Source organism: Gossypium raimondii, chromosome 3, assembly GCF_025698545.1.
Source record: "Gossypium raimondii isolate GPD5lz chromosome 3, ASM2569854v1, whole genome shotgun sequence".
Taxonomy (NCBI): Eukaryota; Viridiplantae; Streptophyta; class Magnoliopsida; order Malvales; family Malvaceae; genus Gossypium; species Gossypium raimondii.
In genome coordinates, this window is record NC_068567.1 from 34,411,906 (window position 1) to 34,430,172 (window position 18,267).

The 18,267-nt window shown below is 34.1% G+C and overlaps 1 protein-coding gene across 1 annotated transcript; it reads left to right on the forward strand.

Moving 5' to 3' along the window:
• Positions 1 to 505: 505 nt before the first annotated feature.
• On the forward strand, positions 506 to 17,533 carry LOC105795833 (uncharacterized). Its single transcript, XM_012625489.1, has 3 exons — positions 506 to 1,097; positions 12,239 to 12,553; positions 17,454 to 17,533. Exons 1-3 carry the CDS (start codon positions 506 to 508, stop codon positions 17,531 to 17,533), a joined length of 987 nt encoding a protein of 328 aa, XP_012480943.1.
• Positions 17,534 to 18,267: the final 734 nt, after the last annotated feature.

The following is an 18,267-nucleotide window of genomic DNA, read 5'->3' on the forward strand; positions in this document are numbered from 1 at the left end:
ATCACTTGAGTAGGATAGAGACTGGGGACGTGGGGAGTGAGCCGAGTGATTTATTTCCCGATAAGAGACTTTATAGTGTGTCTAGTGTTTTTCCATGGTATGATGACATAGTAAACTACTTAGTGACTAAAGAGTTCCCAACGAATGCACCTAGGCACTTGAGAGAAAAAATTAGAAGTCAAGCCCGATTTTACTTCTGGGATGAGCCATACCTTTGGCGATTTTGTAGAGACCAAATAATTAGGCGTTGTGTTGATGATAATGAGATAGAATCCGTGCTTAATTTTTGTCATTCTCGAGAGGGTAGGGACATTTTGGACCTAAGAGAATAGCTCATAAGATACTTGAGTGTAGGTTATATTGGCCGACTATTCATAAAGACTCATACGCATTTTGTAAAAATTGTGCATCATGTCAAAAGTCTGGCAACTTAAGTAGTAGAAATCAAATGCCATTACATAATTTTTATGTTTGTGATATATTTGATGTGTGGGGTATTGATTTCATGGGGCTTTTCCCTTCTTCTTTCGGTTATTTATACATTCTTGTGTGTGTGGATTACTTGTCGAAATGGGTAGAAGCATTTCCAACTAGGACCGATGATGCTAAAACTGTGGTGAAACTTCGTAAGACCAACATCTTAAATAGATATGGAGTACCAAGGGCTATAATTAGTGACAAGGGAACACATTTCTGTAATCAAACCTTGAAAGCCTTATGTTCACAATATGGTGTCACCCAGAAAGTATCGACAGCTTATCACTCTCAAACCAATGGGCAAGCTGAGAGTAGCAACAAGGAAATTAAGGGAATTTTAGAGAAGATTGTTAAACCCAATAGGAAACGTTGGAGCCAAAGGTTAGATGAAGCATTGTGGGCTGTTCGAATAGCCTACAAAACGCCAATAGGGATGTCACCTTATAGGGTTGTTTTTGGAAAGGCATGTCATCTTCCCGTAGAGCTAGAACATAGGTCATTTTGTGGTGTTAAGCAATGCAATTTGGACTATAGTTTGGCAGGTGAAGAGCGCAAATTGAAGTTGCATGAATTGGAAGAGTTGAGCTTAGAGGCATATGACAATTCGGTCATCTACAAAGGTAAGTCGAAGGCATTTCGTGACTCAAAGCTGATTAACAAAGAATTTAAGGTGGGGGAGAAGGTACTACTATTTAATTCTAAGCTTAAACTGTTTCCCGGTAAGTTAAAATCAAGTTGGCTTGGACCGTTTATAATAACTGAGGTGCATCATCATGGGGCAATCGAAATTAGGAGCCTCGAAACTAATAAAATTTTCAAGGTGAATGGTCACAGGTTGAAACATTTTCATGAAGGGGAGCAAGAAGCTTGGTTACAGGAGATCAATCTTGAGGATCCATAAGGAATTGCAATGTCGAGCCAACGACTTCAAACAAAGGCGCTTATGGGAGGCAACCCAGTTATTCAGAGAAGTTTTTATTTTATCTTTTACATTATTATTGTTTCTCTCCATTAGTATTTTAATTTTCTTTTGCATTAGGGACAATGCAAACAATAAGTATGGGGGAGAATCATTTCATTAATTTTCTAACATATTTGATGTTTGTTTTTAGCAAATCTCATGAATAAAATTTTATTAAATTTCATTAGAAAAAAATGAAAATGTATTCTACGAATTCAAGTTGATTTTTGATTGTTGTATGTCGATTGTTTGGGTTCAATTTTTTTTTCAATTGACTGATTTTGGTTCGAGAAAAAAAGAGTAGAGAGAAATTCCCTGTTTAATTTTGTACTTTAAAATCGAAGTTGGATCAAAATTAGTCTGCTTAATTCATCAATCATGTGGTCCTTGTGAGGAGTTTGAGCCTAGAGAGTAAAGTTGGGACATCCATGCCAACTTGAGAGGTCGTTATTCATTCATGTATGATTATTGTTATCGACTGTCAATTACTCTAGAACTTGCTTTAGATCTTATTAAGTTTAGTGATACATTTGATTTACATGAATATGATTTAAGAGGCATTAGGAGTTAAGCCACGATTACTTATAAAAGCCGACCTTGACACTATCTCCAATTAGTTAGCCAATTTGAAGCCTTAATTCCCCAATTTTTTATTTACCTCTAGAAATTGAACCAAGCTTAAATTAACTCACCTTCTTAGGCTAGTTAATTCAGTTTGGAAGTTCATCTTGATTTCAACATATGGTTGGCCGATTGAAGTGCTATTTGGGGTGATTTTTTAGCTGGAAATTAGAGGCTGATTCGCATATAAAAAAAGAGAAAAAATCAGTAAGTCGTAGCATCTTTATTAAACGAAAGAATACGAGATCACATTGAAGCAAGACTGCCAAGTCCGGTGGTTGGAAATTGAAACGATTAAGGGCTGATTGAATCCGTCATCCGTACCTCCTTTTTCTAAAAAGAAAAAATAAGAGAAAATAAGAGAGATTGATGACTTCCGAATGATTTTACTAGCCTAAGAGAACTAACTCCACCATCCAAATCAATCCCTCCCATCCTTAAACATTTCCTTGGCCTCATTACAACCTTTACTTAGCCTCAATTATATTTATGAATTTTATGTGTTGTGTTATAAGATAAGGTGGACAAGCAAGCCTATGGTGGTTAATTACTGTTGATTTTCAATTTGATAGTAGCATACTAACTTAAACACATTGAGTGATGAGTGTTAATAATTTTTTCTCTTTCCGGTGAGGATTGATGAAAGAAGCATTCGTGAATTTTGATTAAGTTTTGTATATATTTGTGGATTTAAAGTAAATTTCCCTTTTCTTTGATAAACAAAAATTTAGGATTGATGATTCCAAAATTCATCCCAAGCATGAACGGTGCAACAAACCTTGATTCGACTTGATTTCTTGAAATCCAGCTTGATTCTTTTTGACTTGACCCTTGACTCTTCGGGATTGCTTAGGGACGATCAATAGTTTAAGTATGGGGGAGTTTGTTAAGTTAAATTTTCAGCTTAACTTATTCAACTAAATTATCTTAATTATTGATAAATTCTTAAGCAATTGAATTTTAAATTAGCCTAATTTACATTAAGTGCATTCCATACCTTGATAATTTATTTTCGTTCAAATTTAACAATTTAATGTTATTTCTGAGCCATGTGCGAGACAGGGACATTTGGCTGTTTTGAATGCACTCAATTTGGAATCTGATTTTCACGAATGAAGCTGTTGGATATAGATGATCGTATGCTGGTTTTGAAAATTAAATTGACGTGGTCAAACTACAAAAATTAAAGTGACCAAATCGACCACAAAAGACATTGGGACCAAGGGCAAGATTCGGTCCAATTTAGAAGTACAGTAGGTCGAATATGTGACAAAGTCAGCAAGGGGATCAGATTTAATTTTGATTCAAATGTCCCTCTTTCTAGCAATGACCGATTTAGCCTTGAGAAGTTAAGTAGGAGTGAAAGTCTAATTAAGCTACTTTTATGCAATAAGTGAGTAAAAATCAGGGAGCAGAGGGATTCTGAGTTACCTGATTGGAAGCTAATTTTATTCCATAAAAAGAGGAGAAGAAGCAGCAGAAAAAATCAGCAGGATAGTTCGTGTTACTCCAGTCAGATACTCCTCTAATTAACCAGCAATTTCCGATCAAGCAGCTGAAGGAAAGCTCGACGATTAGAGGGGCCCTTCCAAACAAGATTGGTTCAAAATTCATGTTGTTTTCAATTGATTCTTGTTTTGTTTTACTCGCTATGAATGGCTGAATTACTCTTGCTTAGTTAGACACTCATGAGGCCAAGTACAAGTTGATTTCAAGCCATAATTTGTTTTAAATTCAAAATCAGTATTCCTTAATTGTTTGTTTTTATCGTTCAAGGAATTTTTCTAAATCAATTGGATTGATCACCTATTTAATTTAGGAATTTTCTTATAATCATCTAAGTACAAATTGAGTAATCAAATTTCTTAATTAAACTTAGAGTTTGTGATGATTAATTGGCCTGCAGCGAATTAAAACAACTATGGATTTAATTTTAGAAGCCGCTGGGGGATTTTCTATGGTTAATGCTAGGTGAAGTCTCTAAAATACTAAATGCACTTTTAATAAGTCGACAAAGAGATAATTAAAGGTAGATTTTCAGTTATGAACGTTCTCTAATTGGATAAAAATTACTGGAGATAGGAAGTTGCTTCGTAAGTGATTTTTCAGCCTTGCTGCCGAATTAGTCTACTAGGATAATTTAAGGTCACAAATGACTTTTACTTGGCGGATTGAGGAGTCAATAACTAAGCATTCTTTCTCTTTATTTGATTGATAATTTTAAGCATTCTTAATTGAAGTTTCATTTGTTCGTTACCTTATATTATTTTAGCAAACATAGAAGCACGAACCCCCCCTTTTTCTTACATGCGTGTGTGTGATTTACATTAGCTTAATTTCAACTCTTCTCAAATAGATTTAACGCGACCTTCTTCATGGGACGATTCCCTATTTACTCTATATTACTAGTTAATATTGATTGAATAGCGGATTTAATTCGGTAGACATAATGATAGCTACCAAACTTTCAGACAACGAAGACGTGAATGAACAACTCAAAGACAAGTCGAGATAGACCTTGGAAATCAGAATCAAGACCAAGGTAATTAAGCCGATAATGTACGAAATTCTATCCTCATTGCCGACGATAGGGATCGATGCATTAGACAATATGCTTGCCACTTTTCAGTGAGTTAAACCCATGAATTAGAAGGCCAGATATTGAGGCAACCCAGTTTGAATTAAAACTAGTGACGCTTAAAATGCTACAAACGGTAGGCCAATTTAGTGGTATGCCCAGAAAGATTGACATCTCCATCTTTGATTGTTTATGGTGGTGAGTGATTCATTCAAGATAGTCGGTGTAACTGAAGACGTACTGAGGTTGAAGTTGCTTCTGTACTCGTTGTGAGATCGAGCATGAGCATGGCTCAATTCATTGCCACCAAGTTCCATATCTACATGGCAAGAATTAGCAGAGAGATTTTTGGTGAAGCATTTCCCACCTAGCAAAAATGCTAAGTTAAGGAACTAGATCACAACTTTCGAACAGCTTCAGGAAGACGCGTAGCCGGAGTTGATAAAGTTGACTCCCTCATTTCGTTATCAGTTTAGGTATCGTCTATTTCCTCTATGTTAAAACAGTTAACTGTTAATAGTACTAATAATTTTGCAGCTCAGCCACCAAGTTCGTTTGAAATACTTTCATGTGTGTACTGTGGGGAAGGTCATTCTTTTGAGAATTGTCCATTAAAGCCCGAGTTAGTGTACTATGTGCGGAACCAATATCAAAATAGGAGTTGACAAGGACCTCAGTCGAACCTCTACAATCCTTCATGGCGTAATCATCCTAACTTTTCTTGGAGCAACCAACGAAATAGACCTAACCAATCTCAAGGGTTTAATCAGCAAGCTCCAGAGCCACCTCAAGATGAGGCATCAAGCAATTTGGAGAACTTGTTGAAAGCGTACATGGCAAAGAATGACGCTTTGATCCAAAGCCAAGTAGCAACACTGAAAAATTTAGAATCAAATAGGTTAGTTAGCTACGGAGCTACGTAATAGACTACAAGGAACTTTGCCGCGCGATACTAAGAATCCAAGAAATTTGGGTAAAGAACATATCAAGGCAATGGCATTGTGGAGTGGTAAAATTCAAAAATCCCTATTGATTGATGTCGAAGATAAGCCAGTTGAGAAGAATCAACCAGCTGTTCAAGTTCCTACACCAAAGGAATCAGTCTGACAAGGTAAACCCAGACTTAGTGAATTTAGATATTTTAACATCCTCTTTGGATACTGATTTACCTACTCAGAAAAGTTGTCCGGTTCAACTGAAAGTTCCAGCACCTCCATATCCGCAAAGATTGCAGCAACACAAACAGAAACAGGATGTGCAATTCAACAAGTTTTTAGATGTTCTGAAGCAGTTACACATCAATATTCTATTGGTGGAGGCTTTAGAACAAATTCTGGATTATGTGAAGTTTATGAAGGATATACTTCCAAGAAGAAATGACTGAGTGAGTATGGGACTATTTCCTTGACAAAGGAATGTAGTGCGTTCTTGCAGAACAAATTGCCACCGAAATTGAAAGACCCAGGAAGCTTTACTATACCCTGTAACATTGGTGAATCTTACTGCGGCAAAGCTTTGTGTGACTTAGGAGCGAGTATCAACTTGATGCCTAAGTCTATTTTCAAGATGTTAGGGATAGGTGAAGTAAGACCTACAACTGTGACGCTTAAGCTAGCGGATCGATCTTTAGCATATCCCGAAGGAAAGATCGAGGATGTTTTGGCAAGAGCCGATAAATTTATTTTTCCTACTGATTTCATTGTCTTAGATTTTGAAGCAGACAAGGAAGTGCCGATCATCCTTGGAAGACCTTTCTTAGCCACAGAAAGAACTTTAATTGATGTGAAGAAATGAGAACTCACCATGCAAGTTCAAAATGATCAGGTAACCTTTAACATTCTTAAAGTGATGAAATTTCCCGATCTGGCAGAGGAGTGTTCAGTTATGGAAGAGATAGAAACCTTGGTTTCTGTGGAAAGAAATTTTAGAGAAGATCCATTGGAGAAAGCCTTAGATCTTGACCCTTTGGAGGATGAAGAAGGTGAAGAAAACATGGCTTTAATGGAAGCCAATCTGAGAAATTTTATTCAATCCACACGGTTTGAACCGTTGGAGTTGGAAGTCAGAGAATTTCTACAACCCAAGTTGTCAATTGAAGAACCACCTAAACTCAAACTAAAGGTACTTCCTTCCCATTTGAAATATGTTTATTTAGGTGTCTGTTCTACTTTGCCTATGACTATTTCAGAAGAACTAACGAAAGATCAAGAGGAGCAACTAATTGCTGTTCTAAAGAAATTTAAGAAAGCAATTGGTTAGACCATAGCTGATATTCAAGGTATAAGCCCTTCTTTTTGCATGGACAAAATTATTTTAGAGGAAGGTGAAAGAGCTTGGATTGATGGGAAAAGGAGGCTCAATCCTATTATGCAAGAAGTTGTGAGAAAAGAAGAGATTAAATGATTAGATGCGGGAATCATCCATCGTATTTCAGATAGTTTGTAGGTAAGTCCGGTACAGTGTGTGCCGAAGAAAAGTGGAATCACGTTTGTTGAAAATGAGCGTAATTGTAACACCCCTTACCCGAGACCGTTATCGGAGTCGAGCTTGAGGCATTACTTTACTTAACTTAAAAATTCGGGGCATAAAATTTTACTTTTGAAATTAATTTAACTATTCATAACAAAGCTGTCCACCTGCACAGCAGTTACTAATTAAGTTATAACTCGAGCTACGAAATTCAAAATTTAAATCCGTAAATTTCCCTAAAACTAGACTCATATTTCTTCTTACCATAAATTTTTCAGAATTTTTGGTTTAGTAAATTAGTATAGTTTATTAGTTAAAGTCTCCCTTGTTTCACCACTCGACTATCCTGACCTCTTGTCACTAAAAATAAGCTTTCTCATTGTAGGATTTTCATATTGTGTTCTCACTTGTTTCTACAGAAAATAGATTCAATAAGGAATCTAGAAATATAAAATACAACTTATAACCATTTTTTACAATTTTTAATTATTTTCTAAACTAAGAAAAGAGGACTCAAAAAACAGTTCTGACCCTGTCTCACTAAAATTCACTTATCTTAAAATATAAAATTAATTTTGCTACACCATTATTTTTATATGAAAGTAGACTCAATAAGATTTAATTATATATAATTTACCTTCTAATTCATTTTATACTATCCTAGGTGATTTTTCAAAGTCACATCACTGCTGCTGCTTGAAATCTATTTCTTTGCAAATTTTACTCTTTCATGATTTCTATGCATGATTTATCACATAAACATTTGTAACAACAATCACCTTCACACTTAGCCATTTTAACAACCATTAATCATCAAATACTTACATATCATTCTTTAGCAAAATCATAAACACAAACATTCAAAATAACTAAGTCCCTATACATGCCATAACCCAAACATGGTTCATCATAAAATACCGAGTTGTTGTCGTTGATAGTGTGGACGATCTCTGACGTCTTTAAGTTCCCAAAAGTAGCTTTACAACACTATAAGAGAAGGAAAAATAAAAGAAGTAAGCATAAAGCTTAGTAAGTTTACTAGCAAATAAATAACAACATTTAACACAAATAATTAAACTCAAATGTCAAGATCTCTAATTTACTCTTTATTTAATCTCATTCTCGTTCTCTTGCTGGTTTACTTAGTTAACTCATGATCATAACTTATTCTTCTCTTGTTGAAACATTGAGTATCAATTGATAATATAGTAAGTTCTTAACTCTTATAACTCATCTGAGCTTGCCATTTATGCTTTTAAATGAACTTTCATTAACATGATTCGTTTACTAGCCCATTGAGCCACGTTGGAATAATGATACTTGGGTCTTTTCATATAATAACATGCCAAAGCCATGTCCCAGACATGGTGTTACATGGGAGTTTTTCATATCGGTGCCCATGCCATGTCCTAGACATGGTCTTCAGGGGACCTCTCATCTCGGTGCCAACACCATGTCCTTGACATGGTCTTACATGGGACCTCTCACTCGGTGCCAACGCCATGTCCCAGACATGGCCTTACATGAAACCTCTCATCTCATTGCCAACGCCATGTCCCAGACATGGTCTTACATAGGACCTCTCAGCTCGGTGCCAACGCCATGTCCCAGACATGGTCTTACATGGGACCTCATTACCCAAATGTCATGACATTTGTATCCGATACATTCCTCATGTTTCAACGGGGCTTTTTAACACTGGTTTTGTGTCATCTCATACTTGAGTCAACATTAAATAAATTCATAAAATAAATGCATAATTTTTGGAAAATAACAATATTAATAATAATAATTGAAATATTGTATTTATTTACCGTAAACTTACCTCGGTACAAAATATAGCCAAATTCACCAACTTAGCCTTCAACTTTATTATTTCCTTTGTCTAACCTCGAGTTTCATTCTTCTTGATCTAAAATAGCAAATTTAACTCATTTAATACTCACATTTATCAAAACTTCCCTCGACTCTTACTTTGGCAAAATTATGATTTTGCCCCTAAACTTTTACATAATTACATTTTTCCCCAAGGCTCAGAAATTAAACTTCATCTCATATTCTTATGTTTTATGACATTCTGAACATTTTTCCCTTCTATGGCAACATCAAATTCCCACTCTAACACTTACTTATAAACATTAGGTATTTTTACCGATTATGTCAACTTACTCGTTTTCACTTAAAATCGCTTAGAAAAAGTTGTTTAACATAATTTATAGCTTCATATTCCACCATAAAAGATCAAAATAAACACATTTCACCTATGGGTATTTTTCCAAATATGAACCCTAGGTCAAATTATTGCTAGAATAGGCTAAATTAAGCTACTGGGATCTCAAAAACGTAAAGAGCATTAAAAACGGGGCTTGGGATCACTTACTATGGAGCTTGGAAGCTTGAAAACCCTAACTATGGCTTCTCCCCTTGCTAAACTCGGCCTAATGAAGAAGATGATCAAAAATTGGCTTTTAATTTTGTTTTTAATTCATTTTAATAACTAAATAACTAAAATGCCCTTAATGAAAAACTTTGGAAACATGCCTAACCATGTCCATTTTTGTCCACCAACTTAATCAATGGTCTAATTACCATATAAAGACCTCCAATTTAAAATTTCATAACAATTGGACACCTCTAACATGTAGAACTCAACTTTTGCACTTTTTACAATTTAATCCTTTTGACTAAATTGAGTGCTCAAACGTCAAAAGTTTTAAACGAAATTTTCATGAAATCTTTCCGTGAAATTGTAGGCCATAGAAATATAATAAAAATAAATTTTTCCTGATCGGATTTGTGGTCCCGAAACCACTGTTTCGATAACCTTAAATCTGGGCCATTACAGTAATGAGTTAATTCTAATAAGAACTGTTACCGGTTGGAGAATCTATATTGATTACAGAAAGTTGAACAAATCCACTCAGAAAGACCATTTTCTGGATCAGATGTTAGATCCTAAGGTATCCATGCGATTCCTACATAAGCATGTGTTTACACGATTTAGGACACCAATAACTATTATTAGTGAAGAAGGTTCTCACTTTGTGAACAAATGGCTGAAGTGGTTGCTTGAAAAATATGATGTGAAGCACAAGATTGCTACTGTGTATCACCCCTATCTAATGGGCAAGTTGAAAGAGTAAATCGAGAAATCAAAGGTATCCTTGAAAAGGTAGTATGCCCTAATAGAAAAGATTTGTCTCGAAGGCTCGATGATGCATTTTGGGCCTATCGAACAACATTTAAGACTCTGTTAGGAATGACTCTTTATCGGTTAGTCTTTGGAAAGGCATGTCATTTTCCATTAGACTTGGAGAATAAAGCTCACTGGGCTTTGAAGAAGTTAAATTTTTATCTTAAGCAAGCTGGTGAGAGAAGGATGTTACAACTGGATGAGTTGGAAGAGCTGGGGTTGTTTTCCTATGAGAATGCCAAAATGTGTAAAGAAAGATCAAAGAGATGGTATGATACTCATATACAACTTCACGAGTTTAAAGAAGGTTAGAAGGTGTTGTTGTTTAATTCAAGGGAAGCTGAAATCCCGATGGAAAGGAACCTATACCATCTACCGAGTTTATCCTTACGGAGCTAGTGAATTATACAACAATTATAGAGGTACGTTTGAAGTTAATGGTCAACGTCTCAAACACTACTGGGATGGTGAAGTTGAGTGAATTGAATCCTCGCTCATCTTAGTAGACCCTTAATTTTTCATGAACTCATTGTGTAAATGAATAAATAATTAAAACTTATTTTCTTAATTTATTACATTTAATTAATTCTATCTAAGGAGATTGAAACTTAAGCAGGACCGCTGTGACCCATCCAACCTTTCTTGGGAATTAATTTAATGTAATTTGTTAAGAAGAAATTTTCTAGTTAAAATTTTTAAGTTTCATTTTGTTCAGTTTAAATTTTAAATTTTTATGTTAATAAAGGGGGTTAAATTTGGCCCAAGTACTAATCAATTTTTTTTAAAGATACAGTCTGAGTTTGAGGCCCTAGACAACTAAAATGAGGGAAAAGAATAAGATTTGCCGTTACACCCATTACTTGCCGCCCAAGTAACTTTAATGTAGCTAAACTTTTGCTACATATTGCCCTAATTTTTCCCTATATAAACCCCTCTTCATTCTACTAATTTTCATATAACTCAAAGCAATTTGCTTCCAACCTAAAAATCCCTAAATCTCTTCTTTTTGCTGTAACCTTAAATCCCGAAAGAAACCCCAGTCCTTTTCTTTATTTTTTGCCAAAATTCCCTATTGCTACCGCAAAGAGATCACCGCCGCACCATCCTTGCTGTCGCAAGATTTTTGTCGTAGCAAGTTATACCAACTTTGCCGATTTCTCTTTTCTCTCTTGTGCAGAAACTCTGCTGAATTTTTAGGAAAATACCATGTCTCGCAAAAGAACTAAATCGTCAAAGACTACTCCTGAAAACCCGATTATGGTTGATGAAGAAGTGAAAGAATGATTTGATTCAATTTTCAAGCATCAAATTATGATACCGGAAAAAGGTTTTAACCTGAAGAGCAATGATGTGATGGTTGTTCCTGTGCAAATTAGAAAGATAATCAATGCTCTCAAATCGGAACAATTTGGTGATGCTCGTACACTTCTCGATGATGAACTAGTTCGAGAATTCTATGCTAGTTTGATTACGCAAGATGCTACTGAAGTCATTGTTCGAAAGAAAAAGGTACCTCTTACTTCTAAGTCCATCAATGATTTGTTTAATTTACCGGATGTTGAAGAAGATGAGTACTACCCTATGATGAGCAATATCAGTTGGGATTTTCTTCAACAAGTGCTTAATGTTGTGACAAATCTGGGATCCCAATGGATTATTAGAAAGTATGGGAGCCATTCTTGTCGAAGGGAATACTTGAAACCAGTAGCAAACGTATGGTTCTATTTTGTTTGCTACAGTTTTATGCCTTTCTCACACAGTTCCACCATCTCGATGGAACGAATGCTCTTGTTATATGCAATCTTTATAGAAAAATAAACTATTATTGGGAAAATTATCCTCAAGGAGATTCATGATTGTGCTAAAAAGGAGGCAAAAAGTGCTTATTTCCCATCATTAATCACTTCACTTTGCTTAAGGGCCTGTGTTAAAACACAAGCAAATCTGAAGGGGCAGTATGTTCAAGGGTGTATTACAAGTCTCGATCCTGAAAGGTTGGTAGAAAGAGTGCATGAGTTGAACCAAGGTGAGGAAGAGGAACCAACTGAGCCAGAAACCAAAGAGTCAACAAATAAAACAAAAACTGAAGTTGATTCCGTTACAGACACTGAAGAAAAAGAATCTGATAAGGAACCAAATAGTCCTCAACCAGCTGAAGGAGTTGAAAACCCTGAACCTAGGGTTGAGCCAGAAGAAGAACCAGTCAAGCCATATGTTGAACCTGAATATACAACTCCCATGCCGACTTCTGCAAGTACTTTAAGGAAATTAGAGTTGTCAATTTTGATGGATATGTGCAAGTTCATGCACAATTAGCAACAAACTTACTGGAAATATGTAAAAATTAGAGATGATTCAATTTGAAATACTTTTAAGAATATCTCTAATACTTTTATTCCTGAGTTCCCAGATGCTATCTTTGAGACATGGACGGAAGAGACTGACTATGCGAGCGAAGATGGAGCTAAAGAAGACAAGGGGAATAAGTCACAAAAGTAAAAGCGGGGATTCTTGTCTTGTTATTTATTTAATTATTTTTCAGTCTTTAGGAATTTATTTCTTTAGTAATTAGGATTTAATTTTTGCAAAATAAAACATAGCGTGCATGAATAAATACTTCTTTAGAAAGAAAAGGATTAAGTGATGTGGTAATGGGAATGAACATGTCTAGGATTAGGTTATTAGGAAAGACTTGGTATTTAAGCAGTCTTAATGACTCACCTCTCTTTCTTTACAACCCTACTTGGCGTTCAGTTTTCATTCATTACTTTATTCTCGCAATGATGACGTTGCTTCTTTTTAAAGCGGGTAAGGCAAATTGCTCAAATTTTTAAAATTTTCAAGTATGTTTCAAATCATTCTTTCATAAGTATGTCTTAATAAATGAATGTTTAGAGAAATTATTTTTTAATAAGATAGCTTGTATGCAAGCATGAATGATGATTTTATCTGAGTGATTGTATGTTATCATGCAAAATGGAATGTTTTTATGATCTTAGTCTTAGGTAATGTTTTCCATGAAAACTTAGTTTCTCTTGAGATTAGACAGGCATGAAGGTTTATATCTTTAGAATTGACTTAATAACTTTCTTGAGGCACCATTTTTCTAAAATGATATAGGCACCATTTTTCTTTGGATCGTTTGAGCCTTTTCAAGCCCACCTTATGATATTAGACCCTTGAAACTATAATTTTGAGCTTAAAGCCCTGTTCATTGTAATAAACCTACATTATAAGCCAGTACCATCTTTTTAAAATTATCCTAATTTTGGACACCTATCTTAACTAAAGTTGTCTTGGGAATTAACATTTGAGGAAATTTTCATAAAGATGTATGTGCTCATGCTTATATAAATATATATATAAAAACAACAATAAAGACAAAGAAAGAGTGAAGAAAAATTTGTTCAGTCTCTAAAAAGAAAATGTATGAGTATGTGTTCAAAATAAGTTTGGGGGTGTTCCACAGGTTCACTTGAAGAAAAAGGTTGAATTTCGAGAAATCCAAGACAAGTTAAAGGTTAAGATTTTGAAACCGAAATGTCCCATCTTTTAAAATCCCCTCCTTTAACCGAGCCCCATTACAGCCATATAAAAGATCTATTGATTTGATGATTATGTCACCTACATTAGTGGAGAGAAAGTACTAAGTTAAACATATGAATATCATAAATAAGTCTTATGATTGTTTTTCTTGATTGATAAGAATTTGTGTTGAATGAAGAATATTATCTATGACTGTGACATACATGCAAACTATGATTCATGTTGGCATATCTTGAAACTTAGAATAAAATTTTCAAAATGTTTGTATATGAGTTACTTGTTAATGAAGAAGATCTAAGAGCATGAATTTATTGATGCATGATTATGAGACGAAGATTGATGCTACTTACACTCTTCACCAACTACAGAATAAGAGTCCATAAGCTCGGTGAAGCTCAGTGAAACACTTTGCCAAGGAATTGGAAAATAAAAGTGTTCATAGAAAAAAAAATACTACACTTAGAGCACCGGATCCAATAGTCTCCCACTTACCCTAGTGAACTATATGAGTCATGTTTCGTATTTCTATGCTCTCTATATTCTATATGTTTCTCAAAACTCCTAGATAGTAGATTCTTGGTAGAAAAATATGAAGGGTTTCTCCTTAGATGAGATTTTTGACCGCATCCACTAGTCTTTCAACCACTACTATCTCCCTTATGATACTTTCTATCAAAGTTGTAACAGCCTATTTTTCAGCGTTTTCAAAAATAGTGGTCTCGAGGTCACAAATCTGACGAGTGAGTCTGTAAATATTATTATTTAATATTTACGAGCCAAATATAGTATTTTATTAAATTTTGGTTTGATAATTTTTGTTATTTAAATGAATACTTAAGTTCAAGTATGTTATCCCTAAAGTTTAGCAGTTTCGGAAGACAAGGTATTAGGACCTTGTTTTTATAAACTGATGATGTAAGTACGGCTGGGAGCTCATCAAACTCGACTCAAGCGTCAATCGAGTTTCCAAAAGGGACCTTATTTCAGCCAAATATAGACATAGTCATTAAAGAGTTTATTTAACTTAATTTTAGTCGAATTTCTTAATAGTTAAGTCTTGCACATCTTGTCCATTCGACTATCCCTAGTAGCTTATAAATAGTTTATTTGTTTATTGTAAAAGGTTACATAATTTGATTATTAAACTTAATAGAAATGTTGTTCTTGTGAGGTTACCTCTCTCTTCTTTCGTTCGAGTCTCGAAGCGACTTATCTAACTTGCTAGTGACATCAATCCGAACTCAATTGAACTTATCACCAAACTGGTGTGGCATTCAACCATCTTTTTATACCTTTGTTCTTACCTCCATATAGGTAACGGGTCAAGGTCCACTTTCGCTTGAGTTCATTTTTCCATTTTCATTTATCTATCAACTTATAATTTATTTCTTTGTTAAACCGAACCTATCATTCATCAAACCAAGCCCATCTTTTGAACCCATTTTGCCTACTTCCGCTTATAAATCAACCTAACTCCATCAAGTTACAAAATCGAATGACTCTTCTCGTTGACGATCGGGCAATCAAGTGACTTGACCCTACATCATCGAGCTAGCTCACATCAACTGATCGAGTAAATATTTACGGAGTGAGTATATAGGTGTATTGAATTTTGGGACAGAAATTTTAACATAGTTAATTAAGGAAAAATGACTAAATTGTAAAAGATATAAAAATTAATCGTTTTTCACTTTTTTTTATTAAATGACATAATTAGAGTATGTATGAGGAATTATGAAGTAATTAGGCCATATTGTTATATTGGTTGACGATTAAGGCAATTTAATATGTTACTTATTAAATTAATTAATTATAACATTAATAAAAGTATAAAGAATATAATTAAAACACTTCATCTTTCTTCTTCAACTTGTGAAACCTAAAACACCATGGTTGAGTACTCAAAAAGCTTCAGCCATCTTCCTTGCCTTTGCATGGTATGAAGTTTTTATCTGTTTTTAGTAATTTTTATGTTTTTGAGATAGTTACAACTAGGTCCAACTAACTTGTATCTCCATTTTCAAAACTGTTAAAGTTTGTTAAAATTACAATTGATGATTTTTGGATGTTCTTGATGTTAAATGAATGATTTTGAAGCTTGGAAATGTTTTAGGACTATTTGTTAAGTGAATTTTGTTAGATTTGCGTTTAAAGACTAATATGTAAAAATATTAAACTTAGCATGAAAATACTAAAAATTTAAGTGATTGAAGGCTGATTATAGATGGAATTAGAATCGAGTTATGTGTATTGGGGATTAAATGTGAAATTTTTAATAGTTTCAATTTTAGGGACTAAATTGAATAAAATGTAAAAGTTTTAGGAAATTGTGTAAAATGAAATTAAAAGATTAAAAGAATGAATTTGAGTATTATTATGAGATTGGTAGTAGTATTTTGAATCTTAACCATTATATTGATCAAGTTGTTGACTTAGGTAGAAAATAGAAAGTTACTGAATAGTTCTTGGTATCTAAAGCGTTATCGTTTTGTCAGGTAAGTTCATACTATTTCTGTGATTATAAATTGTTATAAATTGTTGTGAATTATATACATATATAAAATGCTGAAATTGGAATCGAACTATGTGCTAATGAATTGAATTATGAGATAATTTCGATGGACCAAGCAAAAGTCTCATATACGAGGCTTTAGATTGATTTCTGACTAGACTGAGCCCTAGTATTTGTTGCGGACTCGGATTTACATGTGATACAAATTTAGCCTAGACTAGTAACCTGTTTTCTTTTTAAAGTTTTAACCTGGACTAGTAACCTTACATGTATTTATAGCCTTGGCCAAGCTATTTTTTTGTGTTGTCGCTGGTTTAGCTCGGAGGGGTAACCTTACACATATATTTTTGTATATGACTAGCTCAGATGAGCATCATATGTTTCCCGCACTGGTGTACTGAGTTCTTTTACAAAGTTCCATTGAAAAGCAAAAGATATATAATGTGAAATTGTATCGTGAATGTGGATGAAATACAAACTCTGAATACCCATACGTTCGTTATTTATTGACTTGAAATTTTTTGAACTATGTCATGATAGGGATAATATTTTGAATAGCTACTTGCAATTAACTATTAAACAAGTAAGGTAAGTTATTGAATTGAATTGTATGAGCTTACTAAGTATTTTATGTACTTACTTCTGTTATTATGTTCTATAGATTTTGGATACTCTGAATGTTTCGATCGGATCAGCAGGAGCTCACACTTACCATCTTTTGACTTGGTGGTTTTTGAAGTTTGAAAGTGTGGTTACTTGTGGCATGTATATAGGGTGTCTACTTTGCAAATTAACGATCATATTTTAGTACTTTGGTTATGAATAAGATTATAAGTAACCTTGATATATTAAGTGTTTGGTATCTAATTAACATTTTGTAGGTTGATGATGTTAGCCAATATTTGAATGGCATTATGTGTAAGTTTAGGTAATAGCACGACTTGATATTGAATGTTGGTAATTGTTGATGTTTGGAGTGAATAGCTTGAATGGTATAAAATGGTTAAAGACATGGTTTAATAAAGTATGCTTAAATTGTGAAAATAGATTCTTACATTTTAGGTCACTTATTGACCTTTTGTTATTGATATCTTAGTTAAAGGCATGAAAAATCTTGGCATGAATGTTAATGTTTTGGATGGTTGTATTGTGATGCCGTTGAGGGCATATTGGTAAGGTTTAGATTGAATGTTTAATTAGCATCTTTTGACATGTTTTAGTGACTTTTGAATTGGTATAAATAGATGTAAATGGTATAGCTTGATTTTTAAGAAAATATGGATGACATTGCTTGTGTTTAAAGGTTTTTTGGATATATCTGCCATATGACTCTGTGCCCCACATGGTTGTGTACACGGTTGGTAACATGACCGTGTGGTCGATTTAAATTTTAAAATTTTAGGTCATGATATGATTGAATAACATGGAAATGATTGTAAATTATTATGAATTGATCTTTTTGGCTTTGTTTGAGTGGTTGGTGACCCCTGATTTGCATTTTACCTGTTATTTTGTAAATGTTTCAGATTAGTTCCGATTTAGTTATGAACTTGTTCAAAGGTTCTCGTAAGCCAACTAAGACTCGGATTTGATTATAATGCATGTTTAACATTGAATTAACTTGTACTTATTGATTATTGAGTAATGTTGAATAAATTTCTTATGAATGTTTCGATTTACTATTGTAGCATCCTATAGCTTAGGTACGGTGATTGGACCGCGTATAGGGTGTTACAAAAGTGTTTTGTCCACATGTAGTTTCTTTGGTGCTTAGTTATTTTTTAACTGATATAGTGGCATAGCTTTTTCTATACCTCGTATTCGACCTTTATAATAAATTTTAGCAGTGTAACTCTACTTGACATTTATTCATACTATGGACCTATCGACTAGGATAAAGACACAACCAG